The sequence below is a fragment of the Serinus canaria genome, chromosome 6 (assembly GCF_022539315.1).
Source record: "Serinus canaria isolate serCan28SL12 chromosome 6, serCan2020, whole genome shotgun sequence".
Taxonomy (NCBI): Eukaryota; Metazoa; Chordata; class Aves; order Passeriformes; family Fringillidae; genus Serinus; species Serinus canaria.
The window spans coordinates 23,543,440-23,559,684 of record NC_066320.1 but is presented as its reverse complement, the minus strand read 5'-3'; the positions used below and the strand labels follow the sequence as shown (position 1 = coordinate 23,559,684).

The 16,245-nt window shown below is 40.9% G+C and overlaps 2 protein-coding genes across 6 annotated transcripts in view; one reads left to right on the top strand and one right to left on the bottom strand.

Moving 5' to 3' along the window:
• The window catches only part of CFAP43 (cilia and flagella associated protein 43), a 43,163-nt gene extending 39,089 nt beyond the window's left edge, over positions 1-4,074 (top strand). Inside the window, exons 36-39 of the mRNA XM_018911155.3 lie at positions 12-176; positions 2,143-2,223; positions 3,113-3,266; positions 3,907-4,074. Of these exons, the coding sequence (XP_018766700.3) occupies positions 12-176; positions 2,143-2,223; positions 3,113-3,266; positions 3,907-4,064 (558 nt within the window). The 3' untranslated portion in view covers positions 4,065-4,074. The remainder of the gene's footprint in view (positions 1-11; positions 177-2,142; positions 2,224-3,112; positions 3,267-3,906) is intronic.
• A 980-nt stretch (positions 4,075-5,054) lies between these two features.
• SFR1 (SWI5 dependent homologous recombination repair protein 1) lies at positions 5,055-9,882 on the bottom strand. 5 transcript variants are annotated; one of them, XM_050976031.1, is made up of 5 exons: positions 9,728-9,882; positions 7,929-8,044; positions 6,470-6,856; positions 6,247-6,348; positions 5,055-5,143 (listed from the first exon to the last, which is right to left on the bottom strand). In XM_050976031.1, exons 2-5 carry the CDS (start codon positions 8,022-8,024, stop codon positions 5,111-5,113), a joined length of 618 nt encoding a protein of 205 aa, XP_050831988.1. In that variant the 5' UTR covers positions 8,025-8,044; positions 9,728-9,882; the 3' UTR covers positions 5,055-5,110. The 5 variants fall into 5 exon arrangements, with proteins under 5 accessions (XP_050831988.1, XP_050831986.1, XP_050831987.1 ...); XM_050976029.1 differs by lacking the exon at positions 5,055-5,143 and adding an exon at positions 9,444-9,523 and having other exon boundaries at positions 5,352-6,348; XM_050976030.1 differs by lacking the exon at positions 5,055-5,143 and adding an exon at positions 8,668-8,895 and having other exon boundaries at positions 5,352-6,348.
• Positions 9,883-16,245: the final 6,363 nt, after the last annotated feature.

Here is a 16,245-nt window from a genome sequence, read left to right as displayed (position 1 = left end):
TATTTTTTTAGGCTCAAGGTGAAAAAAAGATTACTGCCATGATAGAATATAAGGACTTCTCTAAAGGGATAATACAGCTGCAATGGGAACACAAGAAAATGAAAATGCAGATACAAGATCTGAAAGAGAAGGCTCGGGACATTGTAATCCTACCTATTTCAAAAGATTGCCAGCTAGTGAGTTGCTTTTAGTGATTTATATTTCAAATGCAGAAAATAATGCTGCCTACACCTGAAAGAAAGATCATCTATATCTATATCTATATATATTATTACCAGAGAAACATCATTCCTAATAGGTCAACAATTCAGCTTTCAAAGGGAAGTCTTACTCATGAGATTGAGCAGTGATGAAATTCTTGGGATGTTACAGTGTTAAATTAAGGCAAAATTAGTCCTAACTCTTAGTGTTTCAAAATTGGCATTGAATAAGGAATCAGAAGTTTGCAGCCACAAAGAACAGATCTCTTAAATCGAGCAGTCCTTTTTAAGTGGAAGTCTGAGGTGCCCCCATCTGGTACCGCACGGACATTTTTTAACTTTGCTCTGCTCGGAGCCTGAGCGTTCCTGGGGGAGCCTCACCGGGTCCCACCCTCTCGCTGCCACTGGCCGGCCCAGCAGCAGAGCAGGGCGGTGTGTGCCGTGCTCTGCTGGAGGGGGAGCCGGCAGGAGGGGCAGGCGGCCAGCATGTCAGCCCCCACACAGCTTCGAACAAACCAGCTGGCAGGCCAGGAGAAAGAGGTAAAGGTTGTGGGACACAGCCAAGGATACCACTGGGAGAAGAAAGAAGGAAGAAGAAAGGTTGTAGGGAAAGCCTGGGGGTATTGCAGTATGGGATTTAGAAGACTGTAGGGAAATCTTACAGTTGTATGCTGATGATATGGGTGGCATAAAGGTTTGGAGTAAGGGATGTTGAAGGATGGGTAGGTTGGAGATACAGCAGTGGGGACAGCTGTAAACCACAGAAGAAAAGGAAAGTGTTGGACAGCAGGTAAGGAAATTGGAATTCAACTAAAGGATTAGAAGAAAATTCAAAACATATGTTTTGCTTAATCTTCATTTGTATTGCTGCTCTACAGAATGCTTGTTCTGAATCACAGCCACAGGACTTTCATAATTAACACCAATCACCAGAACAGCTTTCCAAAGAGGTGTTGTGTTTGTGCATTGAAAAATTCTTGTGGCAAATCTATCGCCAGTGTTGCCATTAGCTCAGTTCATTAAACTGATGAGTAGAGCTCTTGCCCTCCAGAGAGAGCTAAACTGCCCACAGTAGAGGCATTTACCAGTTTAATCAGAATTTGAATGCCCTGAGGGAACGGACTTGGTCACTTTTTGATTAGAAATATGGGGTTAGTGGGAAAGATAACAGATACCCCAACAACAGGAATGGAAAGAAAGATGGCTTATAAAAATGTGGGTGAGCAAGGACGTGAGACCATTTGGAAGGAGGGCTGTTAATGAAGCAGTGAGTGAGAGAAGTTTAATCCTGTAGGCAAGGAGCCCTTCTGGGTCTTTCCTGCTTCTCCTCCTCTAATTAGAACAGTCCACAGGATTCTTCCTGTCACTTTGACGGGACAGTACTCTGGAAGGATGAATCTACAGAAACCTGTCTACTGCCTGTTATAGATGCATAAAATATTATGGGGTTGACCATTTGTCTTTTGATAAAGAGGTATTTTAGTAGCAGTGTGCTCAAGGAAAAAAAAAATCAATAAATTCTCTGGTATGTCAGTTACTATGCAGATAGAACAATAAAAGAAGAATGATTAGGAAGCCACTAGACAGGAAATAATAATTTTCCTCTCTAGCCTAAAGACAGACTGTCTTAGGCCTCCAGCTATATTAGCTTAGATTACAAGCAAAAGCATAGCTTGGGGTTTTTGATAGCCTCAGCATACTTGTTTGGCCCTTGTTTCCATTATAAATATATAATAGATAACATCCTTTTTAACAGCTTCACAATCTGGTACTCACACAGCATCCAAGCATATCCTTACAAGGTCCATTTATTATCACTAGTAATTTTACCACTGCAGAATTCCAGTGTTTTGAGTTTCACATAGTAGGATTTTATTCATTAAAGGGTGGAATTGTTGAGAATGAACAGGCATAAGATTTCTTTCTGGTTTTATTTCTTTAGTTCCTAACAGTGCATAACTACGACACCCACATTGCTCAGCACCTAGCAGGGATGGAGCAGAGCCTTAGCGTCATGGATAAGGTAAATCCAAGGGAACCACCACATCTGAGAGACACATAGATTTATAGATATAAGTATATATATATCATGTATCTGTCCATCTGGCTTTCAATAGTTTCCTCAACTTGAGCTGTGCTGTCTACAGCAGTTCTCTAGTGTTTGGAAGCAGTCATCACACATGGATTGCTGCAGAGATGAAGCCTGTCTTCTTGCTCTGTTGCTGGAATTAAATACTTTCCTATCCTGAATATCTGAATGCAGATGTGCTAATCGTTTCTTACACAGCACTGCCTATAAAAGTCACTCCATTCCTAATGAAGCATTCTTTCAATCTTCACTGTTTAATGTTTCTCTCCAGGAGCACCAGCCTGTTCAAAGTATCCCTCCCCTTTGTATTCAAAATAAGAGACACAACAATCTGATTTTCTGGCTACTTTGTGTATTTCATCATTCAAATTATGACTGTCCTTTTTTAAAAATGATGTCACTGGATTTTCTCCAAGTTGTGCTAGTTGGCATCAGCTTCCTCTTCAAGCTTTAGTATTTATCTTGTCCCTTTACAGCCCATCCATCAGCTTCAGCAGCTTAGATCATGTCCTTAACTCACCGATTCCATTAACTTCCTTTTCTCCCTTTGCCTTTCAAGTTTTATCTTTAATATATCTCTCTTCCTGACCTATACCTCTTTATTCCTTGTCTCCTCCTTAAATTAGAACTCCATAAACTGAGATACCATGTGTGAAAGACTTTCCAAAGTAAAGCTTGCCATGTGCTACTAGTCAATTCAACATACATTAGAGTTTATCAAGGTACAACACAGTGCTTAAAATTACAACTTTTCATCATAAATTTGTCTGAACAGTTTTTGTAAGACCTCATATATTTGCTTTATTCATCTCAAAATGGACAGTTGCACAAGAAGAATGTGAAAAACCATCAGAAAAAAGTCAGAGAGCTGAAGAAGTGCATCTGTCTAAAAGAGCAAGAGAACTACGAGCTCAGCCTGCAGCTGAAGGAAATGCTTGTCTCTGTGTCAGAAAGGATGCACATCTTTGAGGCAGCTGGTGAGTCCAGTGAGGCACTTAAGGCACAAGCAAAGAACATTCAGAAAATAACTGCAAGGCTGGACAGTGCTGTTCTCCACCATCAGCTGAAGGGCAAGGAATGCCTGTTACTGTATTTGCACAATGAGCAGAGTCCTTCCTGCCAAAACCTACCATGGTTACTGAAGAGTTACCTGGAGACTCTTGTGGCTCTTGTAAGCAAAGCTAGCTGAATTCCTGGAAATGTTCAAGTCAAAACACTACAGTCATTAATAACTTCATTAGGCAAAATGCTTTCATTTTTTTCAGAGAGCTGCTCAATGGGCTTCTTTCCACCCTTCCAAGAGAACAGAGAAAGTAATGTGGAGCTAAGAACAGCATTCACTATTAGGAAAACTTACAGAGATCTTTCCACTAGGGGAAAACAGTTACAGATTTGCAACACAGTGGGTACTTGCTAGAAGCTAAAGAAAGCATGCCCAGTGCCTTTTTGAAATATTTTGCTTTATTCAGTACTATAAAGGCTCTTAAGCCTAACTGTGAGCCTTTTTTAAAATGCTTGCCTACTTTATACAAAATTGGAATAACCCCAGGACAGATCCCATATAAACCACACATCCCCTACGAGCACAGGCTAACACTAATACTTTGTTTTCTGCAGACACACGGGATATTTCTGAAAGGATCACAAGGCAGCGTTACCGAGAGATTGTGAAGCAGAAATATCTACGGAACCTCATAAGGGAACAGGAAAAACAGCTTGCAGTTCTTCAGTCAGAAATTGAAAGTTGGAATCCTGGAACAGTCCATATTATTTAAAAATCAGAGATGAATAATAGATGAATAATACCATGGTCGTATCTAAGGGAGAAGAGTTTTGACAGCTGATTCTTCTCCCTGAACTTTACTATCCACAAATTGTTTCTTCTGTAATTCATTTAAATAACTTCCATTTGAAAGATGCATGGTTGTCTGATTCATATTTTTTACACCTGGTCTTAACCCCATTATATTTCAGTTGATGAGATTTATTTCTACTGGTTTTATTATATAAATCATATAGCTCATTACAGAAAACAATCATGTGTGCAACCTGGCCCCATCCCAAAGGCAGCTGTGTCTCATTGTGGTATAATAACCCACAGCCAGCAGGAACTGTGGCTGCTGCCACGGGCAGAATCACAGGAAAACCAGGTTTGGAAGCATCTGGCCTCCTGAAATAGTTGCTGGCATCTCCCACCTTCTACACCAAGGTGCAGTGTATTTTCCTGCCAGCTCCTTCCACAACAGCTAAGAAAAATAAAGGACCTGTGATAAAGTTAACTACTGCTGGAGCCCAATCTACCCTTTCAGGCATTCTCCCTGCTTTTTATTTCCCTGCTTCATGGTGTGTGTGTCAATCCTTCTCCTTTCCTAGGATCACAGACATCTAAACCCATTTCATTGTAGCTTTGATACCTTAGCTTAAAATTCTACTATGTCAGTTGTGATCACGTACATCTGTTTTTTTGCTTTGCCATGTCTAACTGGGATTGTTAAGGATTCTAATTACATCACACTAAACAAGACCTTTTGTCTTTCTGCTGAAACTGCCCTAAAAGCAGCATCATTCCAACTTCATGGAAGATAACTGGCCCCTTTACCAGGCACCATCTTTTTGCACACGCCTAAAAAGGCAGAGAAATAGTGCTTTCATACTCAAAGTGTGATTTGCACTAAAGGCTCTTCTGCATTAATTCTCTCTAGACAGCAAGAGTCAGTATTCTTAAGAGCAAATTGTAGGTACAGGCTGAAGTTTAATGAGCCTTACCAATGGTTAAAAGGTTCTGTATGATCTTTGATTTTCTTTCTCTTGAGCTAAGAAATTACTCCCTTATTAAGGAAACAGGATATAGCACCTGCAAGCAAAAGAGGCAGGCTATAACCAATAAGAAAACAAGATTCCTAGCAGGGAGAGTTGCATAGTCATTAAGATTTATGTATCGTTACACTTGAGAAGCAGTGATTTTAGGGAAAATAAAAAACAAAAGGTACCATGATGAAAAAATAAGCAATTTCAAGTTAAATAAAAACAACTTTCAAAGAAGGCATTTGTTGGAGAATAAATGGAATTGTAAAGATTTATTCAGCTTTATGATGCTGTATTTGAAGCAATCCCATTAAACAAGGCCTTGTTTTTCTTATTTATTTGAAGAAAGAAAACACTTTGGCTCTCAGATGTAGTAGAATAGAAAGTTGGTTTCAATTTTCTTGCCTTCCCTTCTGTTACCTCAGGCTGTGGCAGAATGCTTATGAGACAGCAGCTCTGAAGAGACTGTCTGGACCAGAACCTGAAAGCAACTGCATTATGACACATTTCTCTCAGAAGGAGTTAAAGCTAGTGAAAACATCTTATCTCAGCTCTGGAATATTACCATCATGAAAATCAGTTAATCTTCACTTAACTCACAAAATGCTGTCATTAGCCTTCATTGGCTGACTGGCACCAGGAAGACATGTAAAATGGGTGCATCTATAAACAAACTGAACTTGTCCCCATCTGAACATGAACAGAATTGACAATTTGAGTTATTTCATAACAAGTAACCATGCAGAAGCTAATAAAAAAATTGACTGCTTTCTACCCGTTAAACTATGACTTAATTTTATTTTTATTAAATAAAAATTCACTGACCAAGTCATTAAGCCAGATTCTCCAAAATATCACCAGTCTATTTTTTCTATTAAGAAAAAATATACTGTAAAAAAAATCTACTGTATGTATGCACACAGCTTTACAACTATCTCTGGAGGAAACCTCCTAACCCCAAAGCATAAAGTCCTTTGTCTGACCAACACTTCTGACACAATCAGAATTTATTCAATCTTTTCTGCTTTTGTGTCTGTGTAAAGAAAGCTCTGCAGCTGTAGATTATGCATCTACAAAATCTTCTTCTGTTCTGCTGTAGTGCAGTAACTGATCTTCTAACCCAAAAGTGTCGATGAGCTGAGTGAGACTCACTTTCTTGCCATCTGCAGAAAAGGCCGACTGCAGCTCATACAGCATCAGCTGAGTGCTACTTCTCCACTTCACTATCAAAGCCTGCAGCTCAGACAGGTTGTTCTGAAATTGGGACAAACAAAAAAAGAGTCATCATCTGCTGACAGCAGATATTCTTATAAAATGCCCTAAATTGAGACAATACACAACCACCACAGTAAAAAACCAGGAAGTATTGCCTCACCTTGGATCGATACATCTTCACCAGTTTGAGCCTACGCAGTAGCTCTTCCTTCTCTTGCACTTGTTTCTCCAGCTTCACTTTTTCTTCAAGGGACTGTGGCTGACCAAGATCAACCTGTAGCACATCTGAATTCTCTGCTGATCCACAGGGATCACTCTCCTGTGAGGGACTTTTGAAACATGTGTGTCCAGTGCCATTTCCTTCCAGGTTTTCAGAACCATCTTGTAATCTGGAACAGTCTGTGCTTGTCTCTGGCAAGCACCCCGTGGCAGCATCAGCAGTGTCTTTTTCTTCAGTGTCTGTTTTGAGCCGCTTTGCTACTGTAAAACTGGCATTAAATGAACGTCTTGTTTTCCTTAATCGCTCCCTCAGAGCTGCACTCATTTGCTAAAAAACAAAATAAATAAACCCAAAAAACTCAGGTGGTCAGAATACTCCTAAATTTTTATCAACTCTCAAATAACTGTTTAGCAATCATTATTATTTTCATAGAATATGTAATATATTTAATTATCATTGTAAAGCCAGACTTCCTAATTCTCTGCATAGCCTTCAAAAACTTGAACAAAGTCAACTTCTTCCTCTCACATGCATTTCCACACACAGCTGCAAGATATGGAAAGGTATAGCTCCACATTTTCTTGGACAAAATCCTGTATTCTAGTGAAGCAAACTTACTCATCTAGTGTTTGTGTAAAAGAAATATAGCATATTTTAACTTGGCTAGTTTTATTCTATCAGTTCCCCTCTAGTTTAATGGAGGTAAGGGTTTAATGGAGATACATTCTGTATTCTAGAACATATTAGAAATACTTGTATAATTTTGACCTGTTCATGCTTTGAGATACTTCACACGCATCTAAAAACTTTTTTTTCTTCAAACTAACTATTTTTTATAATCTATGTCTAACATTTTTATTTATAGAAATGCACTAAAATACAGGAGTGAGGGATTAGTTATGGAATATGTTCAAACCAGGCCTGTTCTGCATAGATCTGGATGCTGAGTGTGACAGTATCACCATTTCACATCCCAGGATAAGACCAAAGCAGAGCTCAGCACTATGGAGAATATACTGAAAGTATTGTACTTTGTTCCACTGCAGGCATAAGACACAGAAAGTCATCCTGCATGCACAGCAACCCAGAAAACCGGGATTTGAGAAAACTGAAGATGACAGGTTAAAAAAAAGAAGCAAAAAATCCACCACACACCATATATAGTATTTAAATTTATTCGTATGACATTGGGTTATGTTGCTGCATCACTTTGCATTTTCACAGCAAAGTACCCCAGGCACATTCCTTACCTGCACAGCCTCCTAGCTAGAGGTATAAGTGCCTGTCTCCAGCCTTCCAGCAAGCAGTATCGCAGTGACTTCTGACTCCTGGATGATTTTACAAGCATTTTTGTTACTATGAACAATCATATTATTGGAGAAGTAGTAAGTTTTCATACCTGTTTCCCTGAACTAGTCCCCTGTGGAGGTGGTGCCCCAGAATCCATTGGAGTACTGCACAAGGTTGGCAATTTATCCAGCACTGACTCTTCCATGTCGAGATGAATAGCTGCCTCTGTTAAATAACAGAATGAATTATGGTGTCATTGTCACCTGATTATAGTGAGCCCTTGGCTGCAGAAATGAGGAAAAAGCTCTAATAAGAGTTAAATTCTAAGGCTTATTCTCTAATTGGCATGTTCAAAAAGGATATCTGCATAAGTTACAGAACTGCTTCATGTGCTAAGTAGTATCTTGCTTTGTGAACAGCTTTCCTTTGAGAGGCTGTAAGACACTACTAACTGCCATAAAGTTTTTTACTATCCATTTTATATTTTTCCCCTCAGTCTTACAGCTCTGTGGAGCCAGGAAGGTTTTTGTTGTCCACAAATATAAACAACCTTTTCTACAGAACAATATAATTGGGTATCCAGTTCTCTGAAAACAATCCAGTCTCATTTGATCGTTCTGGGGATGCTGCTTAAAAAAGCAATTACTCACACAGGTGGAAGTTTTGATTAACAGGAAACATCCCAAGCTCACTCAGAAAGGCACCTTAATTAAAATGTTTAAGTCACACCTCCCAGCATGAACCAACTTCAAATCGATTTGGCAATGTTTAATTTCATTTAGCATTTGTGAACCACTTACTAATGACCAGAATGCAGCTGGAAAATCAACAGCTACACCTCCACTCACCTGCAAATTGCAATTACGAGTTTTGAAACAGAAGCCTCTCAAGAATAAAATCCTGGAAACCAAAACTAGGCAACAGAGGGCTGGCACAAGGGGCTGCCTCTTCACATATGAAAACTGCCAAAGCTTCTCTATGCCAAAGCCTTAATAGCCCAGCAACCCTGGTCTTCCTGGCTCGATACCAAAAGATGGAGGTCCTCATTTATCTTAGAAGTCAACATTCCTCTCCAGCTGTTCAAAATTGAACATATGGTACTCTATTAAAAAAATCCCATACCTTAGTAAGAAGTTTAGTTAATTGGGTATTTTAGCAATCTATCAATTAAACAGAAAGCCCACGGCATCCATTAAATATAACGAAAGTTTAATACTATTATTTCTTTTTGCAAGGAAATGCCTAGAAAAAGCAACATCATTCTTATGCACACTGTATATCACAAAAATGTATTAAGTCTTTCCAAGGAGCAAAATAATGTTAAGCCTAAGAGATAGCTTTAAAAAACCCAAGCAATCCTATGATTCTCTGCGTTTACTTTCTAATGCAAATTCGTTTTTAAGTGACCATAACTAATACTTTTTCCGCTGGTTTGCTAATGCTGTTACTTGGCAGCATATTTACAGATATCCTGCACTCTTCAAATCCTTTTCCTGTATCTTCGGCTAAGAATCCTTGGCATTCTCAACCAGTAATGCTGTTCACCACACAAAAAATTCTGTCCGGCAAGTAAAGAAAATCTGAGTTAGAAGGGGAAAAGACAATTTTGGTTTTCAGTACTTACTTGACTTTTACACTTTGGGTACGTCTGTAACTACATCCTCTGTTTTCCTGCTTATAGCTACGTTAAAGGCACTCCTTTTACTGTCGCAACAACAAAAGGCTCTATTAACACTCGATACTTTTAACACTCTATAAACACAATACTATTAACACTCAGCTTTTGCCCTGCTAGTTTTCCACCCGCAGAGAAGCGGGATGAACGCTAGGCAGCCCATAAGCACAGCCACAGACCCGTGGAGCTCGTTCTGAGGCGCTACACCCCAAAAATGCAGCCACAGCACCGACCTGCAGGGCTGAGGAGCGAATAGAAACCCCTAGGCGAGCACAAACACCGCAGGACCAGGGCGAAAGAGGAAAGAACCTGCCGGAACCGCCATTCCGTCCCCGGCTCTCCTCAGCGCTTCAACCTCCCGCTGCCGGGCCGGGGCGGGCCCGCGCCTGCGCGCAGCGCGTGCCCGGGCGGCGCGAGCTGTTTGCGCCTGCGCGCCGCGGGAGGCGCTGTGGGGCTGAGGGGCGGGCGCGGTGTCTGAGGGACATCGCCAGCCCGGTCCCGGTCCCGGTCCCGGTCCCGGTCCCGGTCCCGGTCCCGCGAGTGGGAAACTGGAGCATCCCCGGGGACCTCGTAGACTTTCCTTTTGCGCCTGGGCATGCCAGGCGGTGCTCTGTCCCTTAGGCCAGCGTGGGCCCACCACCCCATGGCTGGGGTCTGGGCCAAGGCCAGGTGTCACCTCACAGAATCAGGCAGAAAAGTTCTTTAAGATCATCGAATCCAGCTTATGAGCCAGCACCACCATGTCAGCTAGACCATGGCACCAAGTGCCATGTTCAGTCTTAAACGCTTTCTGGGGTGAACCAGGACCTCCCTGGGCAGTCTGTCCCAATTCCACTCACCATTTCTATGGAGAAATTTTCCCAAGTGACCAACCCAAACCTTCCGTGGCATAGCTGTGGAAGATAAGATAATGTCCCTGTGCCCGGGAGGGGGTTCTGCCTCACCATCGATAGCACAGTAGGCCCTTTTGTCACAGCCAAGGGAACCACAGGTCTCCACCTCAGGCTGCAAAAGCCTTTATCCCAGGAACTATCTCCTCACATAAGGGGGAAAAGTGTAACTGAGGGACTCACTGGGAGATGTGTGACCTGAGCAGCACTGTCATGGTTGTGGGAAAGAAGAGCAAATGAAGAATTTGGCTGGAGAAACAGGGAGATTGTGACTGTGACAAGGAACAATCCCAGCTGTGGCTGCACTGTGCAGTTCAGAGAGTTCCCTTGCACTCAAAGACACTGCTGATCTTCCTGTCTCTATCAGCTGCACACCTGCCTTCCCCATGTGGATTTACTTTTCTCAAAACTGATTTCTACAAAGTGTTTTCAGCTATAACTGCCAGGACTGACAGAATGAGCTGAGGAAGCCGTAGCAAGGACAGCTCCCAACCCTTAGGGATGGTGTCCCACTGGTTGCTTCACTCTGTCCACGGCCGAACGGCTGTGCCACGACGCCTCACGCAGCTGAGCTGAGAGCTGCACGTGGGGTACAGGCACCCACATGCCTGGATCATGCCCTTAGCTTGTGTGTCAGGACTGCATTAATTTCCTGCCTGGTTCCTCCGCACTGCTGCAGATGAGGACACTATTTTCTCTTCACCTTGTGTAACTCTTGTCTCTATTGAGACCAGAGAGAGTCTGGAGCTGAGAGGTGAGTAAGCATATAGTGTTGTAGGTGTGATAACATGTTAGCAGTTGCTGAGGTTTTGACCATGAGTTTTCATAGATTCACACACTTCAAAGAGGGTTTGACAGGGTTGATAGCAAACTTTCATTTTCCTACAGTAGAAGGTATCAAAGCATTCAAAGCGCATCTACAGCAAGTTGTATTGGGAAATCTGAGGACTTGAGGCCTTTAGGGTACACCTTGTATAAGATTTTATCTGTGGGTGAAATTAATTTAGAAATAATATTTTCAGTAGCAAATGTGAGAATTTGTGTTCTGTTGTACTATCTACCAAAAAACCCCCACTGAATGATACCCCAAGTGTTGAGGCAGTTTGGAAGCATTTTTAAAATCTGCTTCTTTTTTGTGTTTTGTGTTTGTTTTTTTAAACCTCCAGCTAATTTAATGTCACAAATACTTTAATTTTTAAGTATGTTAAAAATGGACTCCTGATTGCAACAGCAAAAGTGCTAATAGAATTTCTGCTGCAAATTTATCAAGAAGGCTGGATCTCAGATGCTCTGGAGCTTTGTGATGGCATGTCTCCAAGTTCACAGGGTATTTCCTTCAATCTCAAGGATGGTCCCTACTTTAAATTACTCATGCTCTCTTGTACAGACATGTTAACAGATGAGTTGCACAAGAAAAACAGAAAGTTTGAGATTTTAGATCATTTGCCAGGTGAGATTCCAGTAAGATTTAACAGGAACATAACACATGAAAAAGTCATCCTGTGCATTATCATTGCACTTAATTAGAGCAACGCCTGTATGCCCCACCCCAAGTGAGATGACAGATTGCTTGGGACTGGGAATACAGAGCAATGGTGCCACACGTTGGGTGCATGAGTTTAGTGTGCTGCATCTAGAGTAGAGGACAGGAAATATTTTAATCAGTATTCACTGATGGGCAAGGACTCTAGGAAGAGATCTTGTTCAGGTTGGTATTAAGTGTTTTGCTGTGTTTACTCCATTTATGTTTGAATTTACTGGGTGTTTACACAGTACTGCAAAAACATGATGCCCAACACTTGGCCAGAAGCCCCTGACAGAGCTGGGAACTAGAGTGTCATCAGTCAGTATCCAGTGACTATCCACTATTTCTATTGCAGAAACACAATAGTGATGTATATTCTGTTTTTTTTTTAATTGGCAAACCAGATTCAGACTGAAACCTTTCTCTCAAAAACTGCTCATCTGTTTCCCTTGAGGAAAACAGATTATCCATGTGTCATTGATTCTGGCATTCATGGCACTCTGCGTGAGGGTTTCTGCATGAGTGTTTCTCATGCTGTTCAGCTAAGATCACCAGTATGTGCACACAGTAGAACACTGATTGCAATACAGTGTTTATTAAGCACTGTAATGCTATTGTTTGATTTCTTTGATTTCTCTTGTGACAGAATAGTTTGGGGTAAGCAAAATAATTGAAAAAAGTGTAGGAAATTGTGCACTGGGCAATGAAATTATTGATCTCTATTTGTTGAACATACCACTTCCCTTCAGAGAAATTAGTTTCCCCAAGGAACCAAAAGGAAAATGTGCTCCTTGGTTTTATTTTCTTTGGTATTTCTGTGTTGACATTTTAGTGATCAGATTATTTTTTCTTCCAAGTGTACATACACCAGTTTGGCTGCACAGTTGAAAGATATTATCTATGTACCCTCTCAATTATCTTGTGGTACCAGAAGAGCACTGGGGCTGACACATCAGTGTTCTCTAGACAATGACACATTTTAATTCCCCTATGGGCATCACCTGGAGTAGCAAAGCCAAAATGGAAAGTAATAATAAAGGATACTGGCTTTGAGTTTAGAAACTCCAGAGTTTGAGCTTTTAATGGGTTCTTCTTTTCCAGAGTGTCAGGAGCATCAGAGAACTTCCATTTAACAGGCCTTTTCCCCCTAAGCATTGCCACTGATGTTAGTCAACATACTATGTCTTAAGGCACATATGTATTACCCCTTTCTCTCATTTTTTGAAATCTGTTGATCTTGTTTAAAGCCAAGTGATGTATCCTGATGCATGAGGTACACTCTGCACTGTCTGCATATTCTCTCTTGCCTGGGGCAGGAGGGTGGGGTGCTTATGTGCCTAACCACTAACTGCTGCAGAAAGTTTTAAAACCCTACCTACTTCTGCATCAGCCTAGGGCTGTGGTTTTGCTGGCTGCAATTCACATCTCTGGAAGATGTTCTGACTTGCTTATAGCCACGTAAATATACCAAGGGAAGGACTTTATGGACCAGCTGGTGTAAAACCAGTTTACTACAACAAAACCTGTCCTTGGGAGATGGATTCTGTTCTCATAATGATGCAAATGCCCAGTAACTAAAAGTGAAGTCTAGATTGACTTCTTCATAAGCTAAACCAAAAGTCTGTTTTTTTTTTTTTTGCCGTGTCTGCTTTACATCTGTGGCTTGCAATTTTTGAGGTACCTGTCTTGAAAATAAAAACTGCCTGGATTTATTGTAGCTGAGGGGCACTGCAATTTGCCATTATAAAAGATAATGTAAGAGCCAGGTGAGATGAGCAGCGTAGTTCTCACTGCTGCGTGTGCGAATAACCAGCTGGGTGAGGCACGGTGCTAATAAAAGGGGTCGGCATACGATTGTCTCTTATTTCTGTGCCTGTGGGATTTTCTCTGACATAACGAGTCAAAGATTATAGCATGAAGTCTTTATGAGACTGTAGCAGACAAAGGAAACAATAAACAGACCTTCAATGTTCTTGTCTTTGCTGGAGAACTGGTTGATCATTATTTTAAGAAAATTCAAGCCTTTTAGATGTAAGCCCTCGCCCAAACTAGTCCCTGGTACAGCTTTTGCCATCTCTGATGGTCTGAGCATATTTTTATGTTAAAAGTTTTTGAATTGTAGCAGAGCTTGAAGAGTTGTTTCATTTTCTCACATACCTGCTATAAGAGCTCACTCTATGCTGTGTGCACATAACTCTTGGGTTGCTTGCATTTATCTGTACTGCTGGAATTGGTAAAGCTGAAAAAGTGAACATGGTTTATTTGCAGGTGCAGACAAGCTGTTTTGAATGGTTACCTATAGTTTGGAGGCCTTGGTGGGACCCAGTGGATTAAACTGGTGTACCAAAAAAGTCATCCAGTGAACATGTAAGCAGAGATGGAGACTTCTCCTATTTCTTGAACTTCTGGGGGTTTCCCTGTTGCTCTGAGTGCAGACTTGAGTGACTAGTGTTCATCATCACCTCAGCAGCACCACTGGTTATTTTTTGTTTTAGAATAACCATTCTACCTAGCACACCCTACCAAACTGCAGCATCAGCAGGCAAGGTTTAAAAATACACTTCCTCCCTGGAAATTAATTAGATAATTTACCTGAGGCTAGAGAAAGCCTTATAAAGTAAGATTTTAGAAGCCTTTTCCTGAGGATGAAATATTAAAGTGCTCATGGCAGTTTTCCATCTCTTACACTGCTGATAATAAAGTCATATCTAGAGGGCCAAGATTTCAATGTGGCAGTGCTCTTAGGCACTACCACCACCTTTGTGGCAAATCACACTCACAAGTGAGTGAGTGCTGGCTTGAAGCTCTCTCCTGGTTTCCATACAGTTAATGATCGATGTACTGTTTCAAGTGTGCATGATTACTGTGACATGGGGGATATGTCTGTGGAATATTTATGCAAGCCAAATCACATATCTAAGGACAGCTGCCTCAGAATTGTGAGGCTGGCAACTCACCAGAATTTGTGTACAGATATGAAACTGTCACTTCTTAATCTAAAGGTTGAGGCAAATTCTTAAAATTCAAAAGATTTAAGATACTCAAAAACAACAGGAGCTCAATAAATACTCTTATCACCCCCTCTCCCAAAATACTCAGCTAAAGGGAAAACAACATAATTGTCTTAATTTCCTTTAGCAAGTAAAATGGGCAGTGAAGCTTATTTGACTTCTCCCTTTTTCTTGAGTGAAATATCCTGTTTATGCTAGTCATGGCTCCTTAAAAAATAAATTTTTCAGTGTTTGTGACCTGTGTTGCTTTTGTTCCAATTATTTCCAAAGCAATTTCAGTGCAAATTTTCTAGTCATATTCCTGTCTGAAATAACTGTGTTTTAAGTCTCTTTCTCTGCACAGAAGTGTACAGAAAGTATACAGAAGTATACAGGAAGCTTTACTGATGTGTGTGTAATATTTTCTTACAACCTCTGGGTATTCAAGTGATTACTGTCATATTATTTTTACTGTTGTTGTCTTACTGTGAAGGGCAGCTTAGCCCTTGTGACATTTGAAGTCATTGAGAAAGTTCCTGCTGAACTGAAGGGAAGCAGAATCTGCTGTCCTGATGGAGCTTTAGTGAAAGTGTGGCATATGGAGTCAGCTAATGGTATTATTTCATGTGGTGCTGAGGATACTGGAATTGCAGCTGCCTGCATGAGTGTGTTTTGCACTGTGTGGGAAAGCCACCAGTCTCCCTCTCAAAACATTAAGGCAATTGTATTTTGAGTGAAGAGCATTTGTCTTAAGTAGAGTGCAGGAGCACTGAACTGATGCTAAGTGAACCAAGCTAACAAGCTCCACCTGCTTTAAATGATGGGATGTTTTCCCTTCAGTAACCCAGGTAACTTCAAGTCTGTGTCCTGGTTGCAGTGACCTGCACCATACACATCAACAGACCCTGAACAAACTCTCTTTGTTATCAGCCTCTTTGATGATAGCCATGCCATACCATATTACATGACACTCCTGAAATGAGAAATCTTGCAGTTCATTCACAGCTGAAAGAGTTATTCTCCTTTTGATGCTTTTTAGTTTAGTGCATTTTTTCCTTGAGTTAATTACAAGCATTTCATGGGTAACATATGCCAGAATAAGCAATTTCATCACTGTTAAATGCAGGGTGGTAACTCAGCACATGGGTATGCACTGACAAGTTTTCTCTTGAAAGGTTCCTCAGGATTTAGATGAGCAGATAGACCATTCTTAAATTTTATATGGTGTATATCCTGCCTGTTCTTGAGACTGTGAAACTGGGCATAGATAGTCTTAAAAATGTTCACATGATGTCTGGATAGGAAGTCTTATGTGGGATTCATTTTTCTAGGATCAACAGTGCACA